The sequence below is a fragment of the Salvelinus fontinalis genome, unplaced genomic scaffold, assembly GCF_029448725.1.
Source record: "Salvelinus fontinalis isolate EN_2023a unplaced genomic scaffold, ASM2944872v1 scaffold_0041, whole genome shotgun sequence".
Classification (NCBI taxonomy): Eukaryota; Metazoa; Chordata; class Actinopteri; order Salmoniformes; family Salmonidae; genus Salvelinus; species Salvelinus fontinalis.
The window spans coordinates 725,264-751,284 of NW_026600250.1; the positions used below are offsets into that span (position 1 = coordinate 725,264).

Here is a 26,021-nt window from a genome sequence, read left to right on the forward strand (position 1 = left end):
TTAAAACCCAATTCTATTTTTGCCCAAAATCAAGATGTAAATTATTCAAACTGAACATAATATTATTATTTAATATAATATTATTTTAGGCTATTTTAGTTTGAGTCAAAGATAGTTTTGGAATAGTTGTAATTTTTCAAACAGGTTTGCTGTTTTATTTCAGTTTACTAAATAGTTTTCCCCTAATTACTTGTTCTATAATAAGCATGGAGGTTTCCCCTATCAACCAGTCATAGGTACTGGTGACAAAGCGCCTCGTAACCTAGCTGGGAATGGGACAGACGGAACCCTTCTGTGGTAACAGACAGGGGCGATTTGTAATCAAATCTAATTCCCAGGAATGGGGTTCATATGAACCACAGAGACTGTGTGTGGGATAATAACATGGCCCTGTCCAACCCTGCTTGTTCCCTTGACTCCGCTACCAACCACCAATCTCCAACAGGACCCTTAACCTGTATCACTAGACACCTCATAGTGAGCTACAGGTAGGAATCAGCAATGAATCCCAAAAATGAGACACATCTGGGGAGGGGTGTCAGCAACATTTAAAAAAATATATATATAGTGTTTTATGACAAACCGTTTTTTACAAATCCGTCAAGACACCAACTTAAGACTTTACAGTGAAATGCTTTACTTACAAGCCCTTAACCAACAGTGCAGTTCAAGAAGAAGAAAACGTTTACCAAGTAGACTAAAATAAAAAGTAATAATAAAAAGTAACACAATGAGAATAACAATAACAAGGCAATATACAGGGGGCACCAGTACTGAGTCAGTGTGGAGGCTATATACAGGGGGCACCGGTACTGAGTCAGTGTGGAGGCTATATACAGGGGGCACCAGTACTGAGTCAGTGTGGAGGCTATATACAGGGGGCACCGGTACCGAGTCAGTGTGGAGGCTATATACAGGGGGCACTGGTACCGAGTCAGTGTGGAGGCTATATACAGGGGGCACCGGTACCGAGTCAGTGTGGAGGTTATATACAGGGGGCACCGGTACCGAGTCAGTGTGGAGGTTATATACAGGGGGAACCGGTACTGAGTCAGTGTGGAGGCTATATACAAGGGGGCACCGGTACCGAGTCAGTGTGGAGGTTATATACAGGGGGAACCGGTACTGAGTCAGTGTGGAGGCTATATACAGGGGGCACCGGTACCGAGTCAGTGTGGAGGCTATATACAGGGGGCACCGGTACTGAGTCAGTGTGGAGGCTATATACAGGGGGTACCGGTACAGAGTCAATGTGGAGGCTATATACAGGGGGCACCGGTACAGAGTCAGTGTGGAGGCTATATACAGGGGGCACTGGTACCGAGTCAGTGTGGAGGTTATATACAGGGGGCACCGGTACTGAGTCAGTGTGGAGGCTATATACAGGGGGCACCGGTACCGAGTCAGTGTGGAGGTTATATACAGGGGGCACCGGTACTGAGTCAGTGTGGAGGCTATATACAGGGGGCACCGGTACCGAGTCAGTGTGGAGGCTATATACAGGGGGCACCGGTACTGAGTCAGTGTGGAGGCTATATACAGGGGGCACCGGTACCGAGTCAGTGTGGAGGCTATATACAGGGGGCACCGGTACTGAGTCAGTGTGGAGGCTATATACAGGGGGCACCGGTACTGAGTCAGTGTGGAGGCTATATACAGGGGGTACCGGTACAGAGTCAGTGTGGAGGCTATATACAGGGGGCACCGGTACTGAGTCAGTGTGGAGGCTATATACAGGGGGCACCGGTACTGAGTCAGTGTGGAGGCTATATACAGGGGGTACCGGTACAGAGTCAGTGTGGAGGCTATATACAGGGGGCACCGGTACCGAGTCAGTGTGGAGGCTATATACAGGGGGCACCGGTACTGAGTCAGTGTGGAGGCTATATACAGGGGGTACCGGTACAGAGTCAGTGTGGAGGCTATATACAGGGGGCACCGGTACCGAGTCAGTGTGGAGGTTATATACAGGGGGCACCGGTACTGAGTCAGTGTGGAGGCTATATACAGGGGGCACCGGTACTGAGTCAGTGTGGAGGCTATATACAGGGGGCACCGGTACCGAGTCAGTGTGGAGGTTATATACAGGGGGCACCGGTACTGAGTCAGTGTGGAGGCTATATACAGGGGGCACCGGTGCTGAGTCAGTGTGGAGGCTATATACAGGGGGGCACCGGTACCGAGTCAGTGTGGAGGCTATATACAGGGGGCACCGGTGCTGAGTCAGTGTGGAGGCTATATACAGGGGGCACCGGTACTGAGTCAGTGTGCGGGGTTACAGGCTAGTTGAGGTAATCTGTACATGAAGGTAGGGGAGTGTTGTGACTATGCATAGGTAACAAACAACCAGTGAGTAGCAGCAGTGCACAAAAGGGGGGGGGTCAATGTAAATTGTCCGGTGGTGATTTCATGAATTGTTCAGCAGTCTTATGGCTTGGGGGTGGAAGCTGTTGAGGCTTTTGGTTCTAGACTTGGCGCTGCGGTACCACTTGCCGTGCGGTAGCAGAGAAAACAGTCTATAACTTGGGTGACTGGAGTCTCTGACAATTTTGTGGGCTTTCCTCTGACACCGCCTATTATATAGGTCCTGGATGGCAGGAAGCTTGGCCACAGTGATGTACTGGGCCGTTCGCACTACCCTCTGTAGCGCCTTACGGTCAGATGCCGAGCAGTTGCCATACCAGGTGGTGATGCAACCGGTCATTATTTGACTATTTTACCTGCCAGAGCCAGTCTACCTCTGAAAATAACATACAGTCCTTGGACCTTGAGGAGTAACGGGGGCAGCAATCAGCAGTAGACACAATAACAAAGCGTACTCCCTGCCCGTTTCGGTAAAAAGCATATTGGGCCCAAAATGGATGTAACAACTGCTGATTGCCCCTTTAAGACTACATATTGGGCTAATCTAATAGCAGATATTGAGGACTACAGTATTTCAGGTATTGTCATTGGATGCATTTGATCAATTGTTAACGTTTTGTTGATGGTCCACTCTTGATGTTCTACACGTTACAGTGTAGCTTCAGCCATTCCTACAGAACAACATTAAAGTGTAGAACCCCTTTACTGCATATTGGTTCAACGACTGCAGAGACGGTACTTACTGGGGTTAAACAGATCTCCAACCTCCTCTTCTTCCTTCTCCTCTTTCAATGTGACAGTAATCTCCTCCTCCTCCTCCTTTTTCACTCCAAAAACTGCATCCTCCTCCTCTTTCACTCTGAACGTGTCTTCCTCTTCTTTCACTGTAACGTCTTTCTCTTCTTCTTTCACTGTAACGTCTTTCTCTTCTTCTTTCACAGTAACAGCCTCACCCTCTACTTGTATTTGTATTGTAACATCCTTCTCTTCCTCCTCCTCTTTGACGAAAGCTACTTTCTCCGTCCAGCAGACCTCCTCATCTTTATCAGGAGGAGAGTAACTTAGTGAACTCATGGTCGGAGATGTTAGCTAGCTAGCATTAGCGACTAGCCTAGTTCAAAGCTAACTTAGCAAACCAGCTAGCTGACAAACAACGTAAATATATAATTAAATGGGCCAACAAGTACATACGACAGAAGTGTGTTTCAAACACATCGACTAATATACACCAAAACAGTGTAAAGCGGGTGAATGTTGTAGCTATGTTTGCTAGAAAGCTACCGAGGTGTCTGACTAGCTGTTGTTGTTGAAGGAGCGTCCCGTCCACTAGATTATACGTCACACTGGCAGCGTCGCCTGAACCTAAAAGACGCACATCGCCATCTGCTGACTGGAGTGGGAAACGCAGTTGATGAACCAAAATTTATTTTTCATTTATTTCATAAAAGTTTAATATTATATAAAGTCGTTCAAAGAGAAGCATGTGTTGATTGATTCGTGTTTAATGAGTGATAATTTAAAACAAACTTTACACCCACTACATATTTGCATTGATCCATACTTCTGACATGGAGCATTTTGACCCCAGAGGCATATCTTTTATCATAGCCAAAATGTGGTTTATTCAATTGTTCCAATTTTTCATGACTTTGTCAATCAACTTGTTCTTAATAAATCTAAATCATGGTTTAGTGTTTCTGTATCAAATGGACTTTTAACAAATTCAAATCCTTTGGAGTCATTTTGACCCCAGCCAAAAGCACCTTTGATAAATAGGACGTTTATTTCAAATCAAATAACATTTTATTGGTCACATACACGTGTTTAGCAGATATTATTGTGGGTGTAGTGAAATGCTTGTGGTTCTAGCTCCGACAGTGCAGTAATATCTAACAAGTAATATCTAACAATTTCACAACCCAATACACACAAATCTAAGTATTTGAATCTAGGTGTCTCTGTAGACATGATCCATCCCACCAGAGGGTGGAGGGGCACCTGTATCAGTGGTTTTGACCAGATAGACACCTGCAGACACACAGTATAGTGCCTCCCATGTACTCTCCTATGATTGGACATTTCTATACCACGTATCACGTGACTGTGTACAAAACTGCCAATGGTAGAAAACTCTGCCAGCTGTATACAGTGCATTCGTTAAGTATTCAGACCCCTTCACTTTTTCCACATTCAGTTACTTTACAGCCTTATTCTAAAATGGAATATTTTTCCCCTCATCAATCTACACACAATACCCCATAATGACATCACAATACCCCATAATGACATCACAATACCCCATAATGACATCACAATACCACATCATGACAAACCAAAAACAGGTTTGTAAACATTCTGGCAAATGTATTTACTTAAGTATTCAGACCCTTTGCTATGAGACTCGAAATTGAGCTCAGATGCATCCTGATTCCATTGATCATCCTTGAGATGTTTCTCCAGCTTGATTGGAGTCCACTTGTGGTAAATTCAATTGATTAGACATGATTTGGAGAGGCACACACCTGTCTATATAAAGTCCCACAGTTTACAGTGCATGTCAGAGCAAAAACCAAGCCATGAGGTCAAAGGAATTGTCCGTAGAGCTCTGAGACAAGAATGTGTTGAGGCACAGATCTGGAGAAAAGGTACCAAAAAATGTATGCAGCATTGAAGGTCCCCAAGAACACAGTGTCCGCCCTCATTCTTAAATGAAATAAGTTAGGAACCACCATTACTCTTCCTAGAGCTGGCTGCCCGGGCCAAACGGAGAAATCGGGGGAGAAGGGCCTTGGTCAAGGAGGTGACCAAAAACTCGATGGTCACTCTGACAGAGCTCCAGAGTTCCTCTGTGGAGATGGGAAAACCTTCCAGAAGGACAATTATCTCTGCAGCACTCCAACAAATCCGGCCTTTATGGTAGAGACCAGACGGAAGCTACTCCTCAGTAAAAGGCACATGACAGCCCGCTTGGAGTTTGCCAAAAGGCACCTAAAGGACTCTAACCATGAGAAACAAGATTCTCTGGTCTGATTAAACCAACTCTTTGGCCTGAATGTCATGTGTCATGTCTGGAGAAAATCGGTACCATCCCGGTGAAGCGGTGGTCATGGCAACATCATGCTGTGATGTTTTTCAGCAGCAGTGCAAATTGTCCACTGGTTTTGGTGTAATTTCTCACCCATTTTGGCAGTAGGAAAGTTAATTTCCCCTCAGGCACACACATTAGTTGATTGTTATTATGAAGGTCATTTGTATAGAATGTACTTTTCCCCACTCATTCACCCCATCTCTTTACATTGCTTATTTTTATGTGGTGACCTGACTGCGTCCAGACTGTCAAAGGCCCATCCTGGTAGATCTGAACCTAATTCAGCTTGGAGTGATCAGATGACAGAAGTCACATTTAGGTGCCAGGTGTAACTGAGGCCATAGATGCTCCATATCCATTACTTTGAGTGTTTTATGACTAAATGTGTTTCTTTCTGTGTTGCAGGGGCAGTCAAGAAAAGGAACGGCAAGGCCACAGAACATGACATAAGCAGAGCTGTGGGAGACCACCTCAAGCCCCTGGTAGAGCCGGGGGTGGTGTTTACCACTCCACCAGCAGAGCTGTGGGAGACCACCTCAAGCCCCTGGTAGAGCCGGGGGTGGTGTTTACCACTCCACCAGCAGAGCTGTGGGAGACCACCTAGAGCCCCTGGTAGAGCCGGGGGTGGTGTTTACCACTCCACCACGCCTTCAGCAGGCTGGAAAAGTGGGATTGATACTGTTTTTCATGCTAAGATGGACCAAGAGTCTGTTGATTGGTCAGTCATTGAGTTCATTTTTTGAAATCAAATCAACCTTTATTTATACAGCACATTTCAGACATGGATGCAACACAATGGCTTCACAGGAGAAAACAATGAAAATAAACAGAAATACTTGGTAAACAAAAATAACAGGATAAAAAAAACAGAAGATTAACAACTGAAAGACCAATGAGCATTCTAAGGAAATGCCATTGATTAAAACACTAATTGGATGCAATATCCAACCCAAAATATAAGCTTGTTTTTTAGGAGGGGTTCTGAAAGACACTATGGGGTGTCCATTGAAAGTTGACTAGTAACAACAACTGGGACCTAAAAGACACCCACCATGAGACTCACTAAATCTGCCCAAGAAGAGGCAAACAAAAGAAAAACCTACAACAAACTTAAAGACAGGAAGCAAACCAAAAAGGTAGCGCAACTAAAGGTGTTGACTCTCCACATCTATCAAGACAACTGGAGCACTGGGCCAGACACTTTTAAATATAACCTGGACCAGCTCAGGTGAAACACCTTCCCACTAACGAGATGGACAAGCCATCACAGGTGTAACACATACTGACTAACGAGGTGACACCAATCAGTGCGTCCTACGTGCTAACGAGCTATACGTGCTAAAGTCCAACCTCAAATCATAAATGGAAAAACCAAAGACTAACACCTTAAAAGAATGTGCACCACCAACAGAAAACAACTTCCATTTCACATTATAATCAACTACAATTCTTCACCAATATAAACATGGTGTCTACTGGCTATCAACAATTAAAAACAAGAAAAAGTGTATTTTTCCCCCACTAGCTTCTAGGACTCTCCTCCCCTTGGAACGATAACACTGACAGGAGATTTGCAATGTATTTTGGGTGATAAAACCTGAAGAGACCGCATTCCAGAGCATGAGTTAATGTTTCTGTTCTATATGGTACCAGGGAGAGATGACCCCAGGGCCAGACCCTGGTCTCTACACAAAGAGTACTGTTTTTACAGCAGATACTGTCTGCTGTAAAAGATACATCAGATACATCCTACGTCCCCTTGAAAACAACTTCCATTTCACATTATAATCAACTACAATGCTTCACCTTCACATATAAAAACATGAACAATAAAGTGTATTTTTCTCTTCCTAAAACTCACTAGCTTCTAGGAACTCTCGTCCCCTTGGAATGAGCCCAAACATAACTTATCTCTAATACGGAAACTCAAAATAATTTGTGATCCAGGGAACGCACTGGCTAAACACAAAACACAAATCTTTTTGACTGGCCAAACTTGAGACAATCAGAAACCAAGTTGTCCTCACAATGGACACAAGCACCAAAAACCCTGTTGTTTTGACAAGTAGCAATAAAACACTGATATCGATTAGGGGGGAAATCAGGTTGTTCATGCTGTTGAAACTAACACAACTAAAAAAACACATGGAAATGGGAGATATATTTTATACATAACAATCATTATGAATTGGAAATATGAAATATCAAAACCAAACGTCTGTTCATATGTATTGTATGTATAATATAGAACATAAAGTAATATGTATAAATCACTGATATCGATTAGGGGGGAAATCAGGATGTACGTGATGTTGACACAACTAAAAAAACACACGGAAATGGGAGATATATTTCACCTCACTGGTTAGAGGACAACCTGCAGAAGACAGTCAGCTACATATTGGAGTAATGAATTTAAATGTAGGGGACGCTGAACAAAGGAACGCAACACTTATTTGTCATCACTCATCGCTATTATGTTGAAATCAGTTGTGCGAGAGTAGGGAGATGAGGTTGCACGTCCTGTTAAAACTAACAGCTCAAAAACCACACAGAATCTGGGAGTAATGTGTACATCCCTGATTAGAGGACAATTTGTAGAAAACAGCTCGCTACATTTTGAGGTGTTGCATTTTGATTCAAGTGGGTCACCAAAGTGGTAAGTGTAACACAGCTCTTTTTGTGTTAGTCACTTTTTGTTAAATCACATAAATAGTACTCTTCCAATTCAGAGCCTGGATTTTCCCCCTGAGGCTAATATCCATATCATGTTGAAATCAATAGAACAGGGGACAAACATTTAGGGTTCTACATTGTGACATCATTAAAACACTCCTACTACAATGTTAAAACATTCTACATTGTGACATCATTAAAATACTCCTACTACAATGTTAAAACATTCTACATTGTGACATCATTAAAATACTCCTACTACAATGTTAAAACATTCTACATTGTGACATTATTTCATTGATATCATGAAACAACTCCTTCATGTATTTTCTGATGTTTGATCAGACACCTTTTATTAGAGTATCTCTTGTCACATTGATTACAGCTATACGATTTCTCTCCTGTGTGTATTCTCTGGTGTACTTTTAGATTGCCAGATTGAACAAAACCCTTCCCACATTGATCACAGCTATAACGTTTCTCTCTTGTGTGTGTTATCTGGTGTGAAGTCAGCTGGCCAGATGTAGCAAAACTCTTCCCACATTGATCACAGCTAAACGGTTTCTCTCCTGTGTGTGTTCTCTGGTGTCTAGTCAGAATGCTGGATGTATTAAAACTCTTCCCACATTGAGTACAGCTATAAAGTTTCTCTCCTGTGTGTGTTCTCTGGTGTGACATCAGGCTGCTTAGGCTAATAAAACTCATCTCACATTCATGACAGCTATAAGGTTTATCTATTGTGTGTGTTCTCTGGTGTGATATCAGGTTGCTTAGCTGAGTAAAACTCATCCCACATTGAGTACAGCTAAAAGGTTTCTCTCCTGTGTGTGTTCTCTGGTGCCTCTTCAGATTGCTAGATGTAAAAAAACTCTTCCCACACTGAGTACAACTATACGGTTTCTCTCCTGTGTGTGTTCTTTGGTGTACAATAAGATGGCAAGATGTATAAAAACTCTTCCCACATTCATCACAGCTATACGGTTTCTCTCGTTTCTCTCCTGTGTGTGTTCTCTGGTGTGACATCAGGCTGCTTAGCCGAGTAAAACGCTTCCCACATATACCACAGCTACAGATATAAGATTTCTCTCCTGTGTGTGTTCTCTGGTGTGATATCAGGCTGGTTGAATGAGTAAAACTCTTCCCACATTGAGTACAGCTATAAGGTTTCTCTACTGTGTGGATTCTCTGATGAATTTTAATGCCTGCTGGGGAGGTGAATCTCTTCCCACCATCAGAGCAGCAGTGAGGTTTCTTCCCTGTGGATCTCTGCAGGTGTTTCTTGAGGTGTTCTGATGTGGAGAGACTCTTCTCTGCCTTGTCAGCATCATGAGGTTGTTGAGGCTCCCCAGAGGACCCACGGTAGTCCCGTCTCTCTCCTGTGTGAAAAACAAAGTCAGACAGATGGTTAAAGGCCCACAACAGCGGAAATCCACTGTAAAAAGTGATGCCAACAGCGTAACCATGAAGTTGTACAACAATTGACGTCTGTAATGAATGTAATGATTATTTGACATTTGTCTTAAAATGAGCAAGAACTGTCATATTTTGTCTTGTTTCACATTAGTAGTAACATCTAAGCTTGTAGACTTGAAATAAGTTATTCATGTTGTTGAAACTGTAAGGAGTGTGCCAGACGACTTTTGGTCTCCGATATAGGCCCCTTTCTGTGTTTAATACAATTGCGGCACGAGGGCGATGCAAATGCAATTTGGTTGTAGAAACTCCTCCCAGCTTATGAGGAAACCGCTAGTTATGGATGTAGTATATCTGGTAATGAGGAAACCACTAGTTATGGATGTAGTATATCTGCTAATGAGGAAACCACTAGTTATGGATGTAGTATATCTGGTAATGAGGAAACCACTAGTAATGGATGTAGTATATCTGGTAATGAGGAAACCACTAGTTATGGATGTAGTATATCTGGTAATGAGGAAACCACTAGTTATGGATGTAGTGTATCTGGTAATGAGGAAACCACTAGTTATGGATGTAGTATATCTAGTAATGAGGAAACCACTAGTTATGGATGTAGTATATCTGCCTGGAGCAAAAATGGTGAACAAAGATTTTAGTTTTTCACAATGTATTCTGAATGTGAATGGGGAAAAACTCATGGGAGTAGCCTCCATTTCCAGGTTGCTTATGAGTACATTTCACACTACTTTGGATTATAATTGTAAGGCTCGTTTGAATGTCCTGCTTAATATAATGTTTGTGTCATCATCGCAAATCAACCGCTTTGTATTTAAAATACACTTCAACCAGTAAAATGCTCTTTGGCTAGCTTTTCCATCAACCTGACAATGAGGGTTTGTACACTGTTTGCCAAATTGGCCCATAACTTCACCTAACAACAAATATACCTGTAATGAACGAAGAAGAACGTTGGTTGTTATTGCATGACATACATAGTGTACTCTAGGACCCATAACAACAACATAGACCTACTGTAGGACCCATAACAACAACATAGACCTACTGTAGGACCCATAACTTCACCTAACAACAAATCAAGGAAAATAGCTCTGTGTGTTATACAACAGCCTATCCATCAAGGAACAGTTCTCTACACATTATGAGTAAAGTATCTCTGTGTGCAAACAGACAAACGAGACACTACTGTAAATCAAGCAGACATTAACACATTATAAACATCAATTTGTTAGGGATGTTGGATCCAACATGGAGCACGGCATAACTGTCTTCACCAGAGTAATAGTTATATAGTTATATGTATAGTTATAACTGTAGTATCCTGTATAACTGTAGTATCCTGTATAACTGTGTATAGTTATAACTGTAGTATCCTGTATAACTTTAGTATCCTGTATAACTATGTATAGTTATAACTGTAGTATCCTGTATAACTGTAGTATCCTGTATAACTATGTATAGTTATAACTGTAGTATCCTGTATAACTATGTATAGTTATAACTGTACTATCCTGTATAACTGTAGTATCCTGTATAACTATGTATAGTTATAACTGTAGTATCCTGTATAACGATGTATAGTTATAACTGTAGTATCCTGTATAACTGTAGTATCCTGTATAACGATGTATAGTTATAACTGTAGTATCCTGTATAACTGTAGTATCCTGTATAACTATGTATAGTTATATCTGTAGTATCCTGTATAACTGTAGTATCCTGTATAACTGTAGTATCCTGTATAACTATGTATAGTTATAACTGTAGTATCCTGTATAACTGTAGTATCCTGTATAACTATGTATAGTTATAACTGTAGTATCCTGTATAACTGTAGTATTCTGTATAACTATGTATAGTTATAACTGTAGTATCCTGTATAACTATGTATAGTTATAACTGTAGTATCCTGTATAACTGTAGTATCCTGTATAACTATGTATAGTTATAACTGTAGTATCCTGTATAACTATATATAGTTATAGCTGTAGTATCCTGTATAACTATGTATAGTTATAACTGTACTATCCCGTATAACTGTAGTATCCTGTATAACTGTAGTATCCTGTATAACTATGTATAGTTATAACTGTAGTATCCTGTATAACGTAGTATCCTGTATAACTGTACTATCCTGTATAACTGTAGTATCCTGTATAACTGTAGTATCCTGTATAACTATGTATAGTTATAACTGTAGTATCCTGTATAACTGTAGTATCCTGTATAACTATGTATAGTTATAACTGTAGTATCCTGTATAACTATGTATAGTTATAACTGTACTATCCCGTATAACTGTAGTATCCTGTATAACTATGTATAGTTATAACTCTAGTATCCTGTATAACTGTAGTATCCTGTATAACTATGTATAGTTATAACTGTAGTATCCAGTATAACTGTAGTATCCTGTATAACTATGTATAGTTATAACTGTAGTATCCTGTATAACTATGTATAGTTATAACTGTAGTATCCAGTATAACTGTAGTATCCTGTATAACTATGTATAGTTATAACTGTAGTATCCTGTATAACTGTAGTATCCTGTATAACTATGTATAGTTATAACTGTAGTATCCTGTATAACTGTAGTATTCTGTTTAACTATGTATAGTTATAACTGTAGTATCCTGTATAACTGTAGTATCCAGTATAACTGTAGTACCCAGTATAACTGTAGTATCCAGTATAACTGTAGTATCCTGTATAACGATGTAGTTATAACTGTAGTATCCTGTATAACTGTAGTACCCAGTATAACTGTAGTACCCAGTATAACTGTAGTATCCAGTATAACTGTAGTATCCTGTATAACTATGTATAGTTATAACTGTAGTATCCTGTATAACTGTAGTATCCTGTATAACTATGTATAGTTATAACTGTAGTATCCAGTATAGTCTGGGAGGAGGTGAAACCACTCAGGCTTATTTGATGTGATCTAATGTTTTGATCATCTGGTTTCTTACAAGCATTCAGTCACCAAAGGGGGTTCGGTCATTCCTTTGTTTATATACTGTCTCATTGACAAAAATATTTTGGATTATTTGTTTACATCATTCCTTTGTCTCGACATATACAGTAAACGTGCCGAGGTTCTAATGTTGCCAAGGAGACACATTTTATTATTTATTTACAGTTTGGAGGGTTGGGGGTCTGACATTCAGGCGACACATTTGATTATTTATTTACAGTTTGGAGGGTTGGGGGTCTGACATCAAGGCGACACATTTTATTATTTATTTACAGTTTGGAGGGTTGGGGGTCTGACATCCAGGAGACACATTTTATTATTTATTTACAGTTTGGAGGGTTGGGAGTCTGACATCCAGGATTCACATTTGATTATTTATTTACAGTTTGGAGGGTTGGGGGTCTGACATCAAGGCGACACATTTTATTATTTATTTACAGTTTGGAGGGTTGGGGGTCTGACATCCAGGAGACACATTTTATTATTTATTTACAGTTTGGAGGGTTGGGGGTCTGACATCCAGGAGACACATTTTATTATTTATTTACAGTTTGGAGGGTTGGGGGTCTGACATTCAGGAGACACATTTTATTATTTATTTACAGTTTGGAGGGTTGGGGGTCTGACATCCAGGAGACACATTTTATTATTTATTTACAGTTTGGAGGGTTGGGGGTCTGACATCCAGGAGACACATTTTATTATTTATTTACAGTTTGGAAGGTTGGGGGTCTGACATCCAGGAGACACATTTCATTATTTATTTACAGTTTGGAGGGTTGGGGGTCTGACATCCAGGAGACACATTTTATTATTTATTTACAGTTTGGAGGGTTGGGGGTCTGACATCCAGGATACACATTTTATTATTTATTTACAGTTTGGAGGGTTGGGGGTCTGACATCCAGGATACACATTTTATTATTTATTTACAGTTTGGAGGGTTGGGGGTCTGACATCCAGGATACACATTTTATTATTTATTTACAGTTTGGAGGGTTTGGGGTCTGACATCCAGGCGACACATTTTAGTTCTAATGGTGCCGTTCTGTTATTCTTTTCAGCTTCTTTTTCCAGCATCCTACATTACTCTGAGACTAGTTATCCTGGGATCTTACATCACTCTGAGACGAGTTATCCTGGGATCTTACATTACTCTGAGACTAGTTATCCTGGGATCTTACATCACTCTGAGACTAGTTATCCTGGGTTCTTACATTACTCTTGAGACTAGTTATCCTGGGATCTAACATTACTCTGAGACTAGTTATCCTGGGATCTAACATTACTCTGAGACTAGTTATCCTGGGATCTTACATTACTCTGAGACGAGTTATCCTGGGATCTAACATTACTCTGAGACTAGTTATCCTGGGATCTAACATTACTCTGAGACTAGTTATCCTGGGATCTAACATTAGTCTGAGACGAGTTATCCTGGGATCTTACATTACTCTGAGACGAGTTATCCTGGCATCTTACATTACTCTGAGACGAGTTATCCTGGGATCTAACATTACTCTGAGACTAGTTATCCTGGGATCTAACATTACTCTGAGACTAGTTATCCTGGGATCTTACATTACTCTGAGACGAGTTATCCTGGGATCTTACATTACTCTGAGACTAGTTATCCTGGGATCTTACATGACTCTGAGACGAGTTATCCTGGGATCTTACATTACTCTGAGACTAGTTATCCTGGGATCTTACATGACTCTGAGACTAGTTATCCTGGGATCTTACATTACTCTGAGACTAGTTATCCTGGGATCTTACATTACTCTGAGACTAGTTATCCTGGGATCTTACATTACTCTGAGACTAGTTATCCTGGGATCTTACATTACTCTGAGACTAGTTATCCTGGGATCTAACATTACTCTGAGACTAGTTATCCTGGGATCTTACATTACTCTAAGACTAGTTATGCTGGGATCTTACATTACTCTGAGACTAGTTATCCTGGGATCTAACATTACTCTGATGCTAGTTATCCTGGCATCTTACTTTACTCTGAGACTAGTTATCCTGGGTTCTTACATGACTCTGAGACTAGTTATCCTGGGATCTTACATTACTCTGAGACTAGTTATGCTGGGATCTTACATTACTCTGAGACTAGTTATCCTGGGATCTTACATTACTCTGAGACTAGTTATCCTGGGATCTTACATTACTCTGAGACTAGTTATCCTGGGTTCTTACATTACTCTGAGACTAGTTATCCTGGGATCTTACATTACTCTGAGACTAGTTATCCTGGGGAATAGTTTCAATATATTTGCAAAAAATCTAAACCTGTTTTTGCTTTGGCATAATGGGGTATTGTGATACATTTTAGAAGAAAACACACAGACTAAGGAGACCAGGGATGGTAGGGCCACAGACTAAGGAGACCAGGGATGGTAGTGGAGCACAGACTAAGGAGACCAGGGATGGTAGTGGAGCACAGACTAAGGAGACCAGGGATGGTAGTGGAGCACAGACTAAGGAGAGCGGGGATGGTAGTGGAGCGCAGACTAAGGAGACCAGGGATGGTAGTGGAGCACAGACTAAGGAGACCAGGGATGGTAGTGGAGCACAGACTAAGGAGACCAGGGATGGTAGTGGAGCACAGACTAAGGAGACCAGGGATGATAGTGGAGCACAGACTAAGGAGACCAGGGATGGTAGTGGAGCACAGACTAAGGAGACCAGGGATGGTAGTGGAGCACAGACTAAGGAGACCAGGGATGGTAGTGGAGCACAGACTAAGGAGACTAGGGATGGTAGTGGAGCACAGACTAAGGAGACTAGGGATGGTAGTGGAGCACAGACTAAGGAGACCAGGGATGGTAGGGCCACAGACTAAGGAGACCAGGGATGGTAGGGCCACAGACTAAGGAGACTGGGGATGGTAGTGGAGCACAGACTAAGGAGACCAGGGATGGTAGTGGAGCACAGACTAAGGAGACCAGGGATGGTAGTGGAGCACAGACTAAGGAGACCAGGGATGATAGTGGAGCACAGACTAAGGAGACCAGGGATGGTAGTGGAGCACAGACTAAGGAGACCAGGGATGGTAGGGCCACAGACTAAGGAGACTGGGGATGGTAGTGGAGCACAGACTAAGGAGACCAGGGATGGTAGTGGAGCACAGACTAAGGAGACCAGGGATGGTAGTGGAGCACAGACTAAGGAGACCAGGGATGGTAGTGGAGCACAGACTAAGGAGACCAGGGGTGGTAGTGGAGCACAGACTAAGGAGACCAGGGATGGTAGTGGAGCACAGACTAAGGAGACCAGGGATGGTAGTGGAGCACAGACTAAGGAGACCAGGGATGGTAGTGGAGCACAGACTAAGGAGACCAGGGATGGTAGTGGAGCACAGACTAAGGAGACCAGGGATGGTAGGGGCACAGACTAAGGAGACCAGGGATGGTAGTGGAGCACAGACTAAGGAGACCAGGGATGGTAGTGGAGCACAGACTAAGGAGACCAGGGATGGTAGGGGCACAGACTAAGGAGACCAGGGATGGTAGTGGAGCACAGACTAAGGAGACCAGGGATGGTAGTGGAGCACAGACTAAGGAGACCAGGGATGGTAGTGGAGCACAGACTAAGGAGACCAGGGGTGGTAGTGGAGCACAGACTAAGGAGACCAGGGATGGTAGTGGAGCACAGACTAAGGAGACCAGGGGTGGTAGTGGAGCACAGACTAAGGAGACCAGGGATGGTAGTGGAGCACAGACTAAGGAGACCAGGGATGGTAGTGGAGCACAGACTAAGGAGAGCAGGGATGGTAGGGCCACAGACTAAGGAGACTGGGGATGGTAGTGGAGCACAGACTAAGGAGACTGGGGATGGTAGTGGAGCACAGACTAAGGAGACCAGGGATGGTAGTGGAGCACAGACTAAGGAGACCAGGGATGGTAGTGGAGCACAGACTAAGGAGACCAGGGATGGTAGAGGAGCACAGACTAAGGAGACCAGGGATGGTAGTGGAGCACAGACTAAGGAGACCAGGGATGGTAGGGGCACAGACTAAGGAGACCAGGGGTGGTAGTGGAGCACAGACTAAGGAGACCAGGGATGGTAGTGGAGCACAGACTAAGGAGACCAGGGGTGGTAGTGGAGCACAGACTAAGGAGACCAGGGATGGTAGTGGAGCACAGACTAAGGAGACCAGGGGTGGTAGTGGAGCACAGACTAAGGAGACCAGGGATGGTAGTGGAGCACAGACTAAGGAGACCAGGGATGGTAGTGGAGCACAGACTAAGGAGACCAGGGATGGTAGTGGAGCACAGACTAAGGAGAGCGGGGATGGTAGTGGAGCGCAGACTAAGGAGACCAGGGATGGTAGGGGCACAGACTAAGGAGACCAGGGATGGTAGTGGAGCACAGACTAAGGAGACCAGGGATGGTAGTGGAGCACAGACTAAGGAGACCAGGGATGGTAGTGGAGCACAGACTAAGGAGACCAGGGATGGTAGGGGCACAGACTAAGGAGACCAGGGATGGTAGTGGAGCACAGACTAAGGAGACCAGGGATGGTAGTGGAGCACAGACTAAGGAGACCAGGGATGGTAGTGGAGCACAGACTAAGGAGACCAGGGATGGTAGTGGAGCACAGACTAAGGAGACCAGGGATGGTAGTGGAGCACAGACTAAGGAGACCAGGGATGGTAGTGGAGCACAGACTAAGGAGACCAGGGATGGTAGTGGAGCACAGACTAAGGAGACCAGGGATGATAGTGGAGCACAGACTAAGGAGACCAGGGATGGTAGTGGAGCACAGACTAAGGAGACTGGGGATGGTAGTGGAGCACAGACTAAGGAGACCAGGGGTGGTAGTGGAGCACAGACTAAGGAGACCAGGGATGGTAGTGGAGCACAGACTAAGGAGACCAGGGATGGTAGTGGAGCACAGACTAAGGAGACCAGGGATGGTAGTGGAGCACAGACTAAGGAGACCAGGGATGGTAGTGGAGCACAGACTAAGGAGACCAGGGATGGTAGTGGAGCACAGACTAAGGAGACCAGGGATGGTAGTGGAGCACAGACTAAGGAGACCAGGGATGGGAGACCAGGGATGGTAGTGAAGCACAGACTAAGGAGACCAGGGATGGTAGTGGAGCACAGACTAAGGAGACCAGGGATGGTAGTGGAGCACAGACTAAGGAGACCAGGGATGGTAGTGGAGCACAGACTAAGGAGACCAGGGATGGTAGTGGAGCACAGACTAAGGAGACCAGGGATGGTAGTGGAGCACAGACTAAGGAGACCAGGGATGGTAGTGGAGCACAGACTAAGGAGACCAGGGATGGTAGTGGAGCACAGACTAAGGAGACCAGGGATGGTAGTGGAGCACAGACTAAGGAGACCAGGGATGGTAGGGGCACAGACTAAGGAGACCAGGGATGGTAGTGGAGCACAGACTAAGGAGACCAGGGATGGTAGTGGAGCACAGACTAAGGAGACCAGGGATGGTAGTGGAGCACAGACTAAGGAGACCAGGGATGGTAGTGGAGCACAGACTAAGGAGACCAGGGATGGTAGTGGAGCACAGACTAAGGAGACCAGGGATGGTAGTGGAGCACAGACTAAGGAGACCAGGGATGGTAGTGGAGCACAGACTAAGGAGACCAGGGATGGTAGTGGAGCACAGACTAAGGAGACCAGGGATGGTAGTGGAGCACAGACTAAGGAGACCAGGGATGGTAGTGGAGCACAGACTAAGGAGACCAGGGATGGTAGTGGAGCACAGACTAAGGAGACCAGGGATGGTAGTGGAGCACAGACTAAGGAGACTAGGGATGGTAGTGGAGCACAGACTAAGGAGACCAGGGATGGTAGTGGAGCACAAACTAAGGAGACCAGGGATGGTAGTGGAGCACAGACTAAGGAGACCAGGGATGGTAGTGGAGCACAGACTAAGGAGACCAGGGATGGTAGTGGAGCACAGACTAAGGAGACCAGGGATGGTAGTGGAGCACAGACTAAGGAGACCAGGGATGGTAGGGCCACAGACTAAGGAGACCAGGGATGGTAGTGGGGCACAGACTAAGGAGACCAGGGATGGTAGTGGAGCACAGACTAAGGAGACCAGGGATGGGAGACCAGGGATGATAGTGGAGCACAGACTAAGGGGACCAGGGATGGTAGTGGAGCACAGACTAAGGAGACCAGGGATGGTAGGGGCACAGACTAAGGAGACCAGGGATGGTAGTGGAGCACAGACTAAGGAGACCAGGGATGGTAGTGGAGCACAGACTAAGGAGACCAGGGATGGTAGTGGGGCACAGACTAAGGAGACCAGGGATGGTGTTTGACATGAGTTCTTTTCCCTAAAGGAACACACCGGTCCTTCCTCCTCTATGAATGTTCCTAGGCCGTCATTGTCTGAAATATATATATATTTATTTTTTAATGTAAAAACCCAAAAGGTTGTGAATATTAGCAGTCCAGTAGTAATGGAGGACAAGGGTCCCCTTCTCCTTTCTGTCTCTCCAAAAACACTTCACACAACCGTGGGACCTTTTTATTCCAAATTTAAGTAGATAGATAGTAGCTGTCTATTAAAAAATATATACTGGTTGTTGGATTCCTAATGTCTACTCAAAAGGTAGGAAGAAGTTTGGTCCAAATTGGATGTTGGACACTATATTTATAGAATATTATGTGAATCCTTATAAATCAAAAGGGCTAATCAATTAGCTTCATTTCCTCAGAGATCAGTTGCTGAAATGACATGGAATGCCTCAGCTGTTTTTCCTACGTCTGTAGCAGCAGTTGGAATTTCCAGTTATCCATCCCTGTGATTGGGTAGGGTAACTCCTACTCTTACAGGTTAGTAAAGAGGTCAGGTAATATGGGAGTTGGACTGTGCCTAAGAACAGCCCTTAGCCGTGGTATATTGGCCATATACCACAAACCCCCGGGGTGCCTTATTGCTATTACAAACAGGTTACCAAGGTAATTAGAGCAGTAAAAATAAATGTTTTGACATACCTGTGGTATACGGGCCTAATTGCTTAAATAAACGATATATACTCCCCTACGTATTTATTCAGACAGGGAAGATAACAGTTTAATGTGACTCTATACTCCAGAATTTTAGATATGAGATCAAATGCTTCATATGAGACAGCACAGAACGTCACCTTTTATTTGAGGGTATTTTCAGGGTATCTGTTCTACCATTTAGAAATAAAATGACTTCATGTATCTAGTCTCTCACATTTGAATGCGTCATAAGTATTTGGCCAAAATTCACTTCTATGTGTACTGAAGTAGTCATAAGTGTAGTATTTGGTCTCACATTCCTACAACATAATAACTACATCAAGCTTGTGACTCTACAAACATGTTGGATGCATTTGCAGTTTGTTTTGGTTGCGTTTCAGATGATGTTGTACCCAACAGAAATGAACGGTAAATAATGTATCGTGTCACACAAGAATAGAATATGTTTCTGAACACTTGTATATTAATGTGGATGCTAACACGATTAGGGATAATCATGAATGGATCATGGATAATAATGAGTGAGAAAGGTAGAGCCATACCCCTCATCTAAAAAATGTGAACCTCCCCTGTTATTGGTCATTAAACGCTTCAGTGTCCTAATAAAAAGATAGGGGAGTGTAGCCGAGGGGAGAGGAGAAGGCGGAAACTTTTCAGTTCCTCGGCGTACACATCACAGACAAACTGAAATGGTCAGACAGTGTAGTGAAGAAGGTGCAACAGCGTCTCTTCAACCTCAGGAGGCCGAAGAAATAAAATGTAATTTCATTAACGTCTGCTAACCATGTGTATGTGACCAATAACACTTGATTTGGTACTTAAACGTTTTATATCTCCACTGTCCTCATGAACAGATAGGGGAGAGTAGCGGAGGGCTTGAAGGAATGGAATAACTCTAATTCAGTCTCCACTGTCCTCATGAACAGATAGGGGAGAGTAGCGGAGGGCTTGAAGGAATGGAACAACTCTAATTCAGTCTTCACTGTCCTAATGAACAGATAGGGGAGAGTAGCGGAGGGCTTGAAGGAATGGAACAACTCTAATTCAGTCTCCACTGTCCTAATGAACAGATAGGGGAGAGTAGCGGAGGGTTTGAAGGAATGGAACAACTCTAATTCAGTCTCCACTGTCCTAATGAACAGATAGGGGAGAGTAGCGGAGGGCTTGAAGGAATGGAACAACTCTAATTCAGTCTCCACTGTCCTAATGAACAGATAGGGGAGAGTAGCGGAGGGCTTGAAGGAATGGAACAACTCTAATTCAGTCTCCACTGTCCTAATGAACAGATAGGGGAGAGTAGCGGAGGGCTTGAAGGAATGGAACAACTCTAATTCAGTCTCCACTGTCCTAATGAACAGATAGGGGAGAGTAGTGGAGGGCTTGAAGGAATGAAACAACTCTAATTCAGTCTCCACTGTCCTAATGAACAGATAGGGGAGAGTAGCGGAGGGTTTGAAGGAATGGAACAACTCTAATTCATAGACAGAGCTGTGGATGCAAGGACCGACCATGAGATCAAAATGATCGTTTTAAATACGTTTTGAGTCAAATACAGTGATTGTTTAAATTTGCATTGTTTACACACAACGGAGCTTTACAAGCTTATATTTGGGGTTCTGGTGAGGAGCACATTTCAGTGCAAAGCCCATTTGGCTTTAAAACCACACATTAGTTCAACAACTGCAGAGTTTCTGGCTGTGTTTTTAAGACAGTACTCACTGGTGTTAATCAGATCTTCAGTCTCCTCTTCCTCTCCCTCTTCGTCTCTCCAAACGTCTTCCTCCTCCTCTTTTATTGAGATAGCCTCCTCTCCCACTCCAAAAGGTTCTCCCTCTTCTTTAAACGTGATACTGATAGCCTCCTCTTCCTCCTCTTTCATTCTGAAAGCATCTTCCTCTCCTTTTACGGAAACTTCCTCCTCTTCCCCCTCTTCTTTCACGACAACGTTCAGCCACAGACCCTCTTTCTCCGTCCAGCAGACCTCTTCTTTAGCAGGAGGAGAGTAGCTTGGAGAGCTCATGGTGGGCTAGCTAGCATTGACGATTAGCTTAGGTTCAGTATAATCAACAAATGTGTAAATTGAGCAAACAAGTTACGCCTAAGTTAAATAGTAGATACGTAAAGAGGATTGTGTTAAAAACACCGAGATCAAAAATGGTCCAAAGAGCTTCAATGTTTTCGGTTGTTTGTTGGCTACCAGGCTACGGAGGTGGTTGAATGAGTCAGCATCCGTGTTGTTGAAACAGCTTCCGGTGTCGTGTGGTCCACTAGATATGACGTCACCATCTGAAGACGCATATCGCCGTCAGTTGACTGGAATGAGTAACGCAGTTTAGAAAAAATATTCACTACATTGTTTATTAATTTAAAAATGAGCAAATATGTTTTGTCTGACTTCTTACAGCCAATACTTTCGTCTATGCAGACCTGTAGCTACATGTGAATATGTACATTATGAATATATAATGGTAGAATAGTTCTGTGTCGCACAGTTGGTAAAGCATGGCGCACGCAACGCCAGGGTTGTTGGTTTGATGAGTCTGCTTAATTAATAACATTTTAATAAATTAATACCTAGTTAAGGATTTAACTACAATCCTGACAATATAATGTCAGTTGTCAGTTGTGGCTGCTTTGCCTGATGTATTGTTGTCTCTACCTTCTTCCTCTTTGTGCTGTTGTCTGTGGCCAATAATGTTTGTACAATGCTTTGTTCTGCTACCATGTTGTCATGTTGTGCTGCTACCATGTTGTTGTCATGTTGTGCTGCTACCATGTTGTTGCCATGTTGTTGTCATGTTGTGCTGCTACCATGTTGTTGTCATGTTGTGCTACTACCATGTTGTTGCCATGTTGTTGTCATGTTGTGCTGCTACCATGTTGTTGTCATGTTGTGCTGCTACCATGTTGTTGTCATGTTGTTGTCATGTTGTTGTCATGTTGTGCTGCTACCATGTTGTTGTCATGTTGTTGTCATGTTGTGCTGCTACCATGTTGTTGTCATGTTGTTGTCATGTTGTGCTGCTACCATGTTGTTGTCATGTTGTTGTCATGTTGTTGTCATGTTGTGCTGCTACCATGTTGTTGTCATGTTGTGTTGCTACCATGTTGTTGTCATGTTGTGCTGCTACCATGTTGTTGTCATGTTGTTGTCATGTTGTGCTGCTACCATGTTGTTGTCATGTTGTTGTCATGTTGTGCTGCTACCATGTTGTTGTCATGTTGTTGTCATGTTGTGCTGCTACCATGTTGTTGTCATGTTGTTGTCATATTGTGCTGCTACCATGTTGTTGTCATGTTGTGCTGCTACCATGTTGTTGTCATGTTGTGCTGCTACCATGTTGTTGTCATGTTGTTGTCATGTTGTGCTGCTACCATGTTGCTGTCATGTTGTTGTCATGTTGTGCTGCTACCATGTTGTTGTCATGTTGTGCTGCTACCATGTTGTTGTCATGTTGTGCTGCTACCATGTTGTTGTCATGTTGTGCTGCTACCATGTTGTTGTCATGTTGTGTTGCTACCATGTTGTTGTCATGTTGTTGTCATGTTGTGCTGCTACCATGTTGTTGTCATGTTGTTCTGCTACCATGTTGTTGCCATGTTGTTGTCATGTTGTGCTGCTACCATGTTGTTGTCATGTTGTGCTGCTACCATGTTGTGCTGCTACCATGTTGTTGTCATGTTGTGCTGCTACCATGTTGTTGTCATGTTGTTGTCATGTTGTGCTGCTACCATGTTGTTGTCATGTTGTGTTGCTACCATGTTGTTGTCATGTTGTTGTCATGTTGTGCTGCTACCATGTTGTTGTCATGTTGTTGTCATGTTGTGCTGCTACCATGTTGTTGTCATGTTGTTGTCATATTGTGCTGCTACCATGTTGTTGTCATGTTGTGTTGCTACCATGTTGTTGTCATGTTGTTGTCATGTTGTGTTGCTACCATGTTGTTGTCATGTTGTTGTCATGTTGTGTTGCTACCATGTTGTTGTCATGTTGTTGTCATGTTGTCATGTTGTGCTGCTACCATGTTGTTGTCATGTTGTGCTGCTACCATGTTGTTGTCATGTTGTGCTGCTACCATGTTGTTGTCATGTTGTGCTGCTACCATGTTGTTGTCATGTTGTGCTGCTACCATGTTGTTGTCATGTTGTGCTGCTACCATGTTGTTGTCATGTTGTTGTCATGTTGTGCTGCTACCATGTTGTTGTCATGTTGTGCTGCTACCATGTTGTTGTCATGTTGTGCTGCTACCATGTTGTTGTCATGTTGTGCTGCTACCATGTTGTTGTCATGTTGTGCTGCTACCATGTTGTTGTCATGTTGTTGTCATGTTGTGCTGCTACCATGTTGTTGTCATGTTGTGCTGCTACCATGTTGTTGTCATGTTGTGCTGCTACCATGTTGTTGTCATGTTGTGCTGCTACCATGTTGTTGTCATGTTGTTGTCATGTTGTGCTGCTACCATGTTGTTGTCATGTTGTTGTCATGTTGTGCTGCTACCATGTTGTTGTCATGTTGTGCTGCTACCATGTTGTTGTCATGTTGTTGTCATGTTGTGCTGCTACCATGTTGTTGTCATGTTGTTGTCATGTTGTGCTGCTACCATGTTGTTGTCATGTTGTTGTCATGTTGTGCTGCTACCATGTTGTTGTCATGTTGTGCTGCTACCATGTTGTTGTCATGTTGTGCTGCTACCATGTTGTTGTCATGTTGTTGTCATGTTGTGCTGCTACCATGTTGTTGTCATGTTGTTGTCATGTTGTGCTGCTACCATGTTGTTGTCATGTTGTGCTGCTACCATGTTGTTGTCATGTTGTTGTCATGTTGTGCTGCTACCATGTTGTTGTCATGTTGTGCTGCTACCATGTTGTTGTCATGTTGTGTTGTTACTATGTTGTTGTCATGTTGTTGTCATGTTGTGTTGCTACCATGTTGTTGTCATGTTGTGTTGCTACCATGTTGTTGCCATGTTGCTGTCATGTTGTGTTGCTACCATGTTGTTGTCATGTTGTTGTCATGTTGTGCTGCTACCATGTTGTTGTCATGTTGTTGTCATGTTGTGCTGCTACCATGTTGTTGTCATGTTGTTGTCATGTTGTCATGTTGTGCTGCTACCATGTTGTTGTCATGTTGTGCTGCTACCATGTTGTTGTCATGTTGTGCTGCTACCATGTTGTTGTCATGTTGTGCTGCTACCATGTTGTTGTCATGTTGTGCTGCTACCATGTTGTTGTCATGTTGTGCTGCTACCATGTTGTTGTCATGTTGTTGTCATGTTGTGCTGCTACCATGTTGTTGTCATGTTGTTGTCATGTTGTGCTGCTACCATGTTGTTGTCATGTTGTGCTGCTACCATGTTGTTGTCATGTTGTGCTGCTACCATGTTGTTGTCATGTTGTGCTGCTACCATGTTGTTGTCATGTTGTTGTCATGTTGTGCTGCTACCATGTTGTTGTCATGTTGTGCTGCTACCATGTTGTTGTCATGTTGTTGTCATGTTGTGCTGCTACCATGTTGTTGTTATGTTGTGCTGCTACCATGTTGTCATGTTGTGTTGCTACCATGTTGTTGTCATGTTGTTGTCATGTTGTTGTCATGTTGTGCTGCACATTAAAAACACCATCATGTTGGATATAAAACACCATCATGTTGGATATAAAACACCATCATGTTGGATATAAAACACCATCATGTTGGATATTAAACACCATCATGTTGGATATTAAACACCATCATGTTGGATATAAAACACCATCATGTTGGATATTAAACACCATCATGTTGGATATAAAACACCATCATGTTGGATATAAAACACCATCATGTTGGATATTAAACACCATCATGTTGGATATTAAACACCATCATGTTGGATATAAAACACCATCATGTTGGATATTAAACACCATCATGTTGGATATAAAACACCATCATGTTGGATATAAAACACCATCATGTTGGATATTAAACACCATCATGTTGGATATAAAACACCATCATGTTGGATATAAAACACCATCATGTTGGATATTAAACACCATCATGTTGGACATCTATAAGTACCTAGGTGTCTGGCTAGACTGCAAACTCTCCTTCCAGACTCATATCAAACATCTCCAATCCAAAATCAAATTTAGAGTCGGCTTTCTATTCCGGAACAAAGCCTCCTTCACTCACGCCGCCAAATTTACCCTCGTAAAACTGACTATCCTACCGATCCTCGACTTCGGCGATGTCATCTACAAAATAGCCTCCAATACTCTACTCAGCAAACTGGATGCAGTTTATCACAGTGCCATCCGTTTTGTTACTAAAGCACCTTATACGACCCACCACTGCGACCTGTATGCCCTAGTCGGCTGGCCCTCCCTACATGTTCGTCGTCAGACCCACTGGCTCCAGGTCATCTACAAGGCTATGCTAGGCAAAGTGCCGCATTATCTCAGTTCACTGGTCACGATGGCTACACC

General features: G+C 43.1%; 1 protein-coding gene across 1 annotated transcript; it reads right to left on the reverse strand.

Moving 5' to 3' along the window:
- Nucleotides 1-4,124: 4,124 nt before the first annotated feature.
- LOC129842443 (zinc finger protein 501-like) lies at nt 4,125-21,823 on the reverse strand. The gene is made up of 2 exons (XM_055911009.1): nt 21,273-21,823; nt 4,125-9,504 (listed from the first exon to the last, which is right to left on the reverse strand). Exons 1-2 carry the CDS (start codon nt 21,571-21,573, stop codon nt 8,432-8,434), a joined length of 1,374 nt encoding a protein of 457 aa, XP_055766984.1. The 5' UTR covers nt 21,574-21,823; the 3' UTR covers nt 4,125-8,431.
- Between the last annotated feature and the right edge of the window lie 4,198 nt (nt 21,824-26,021).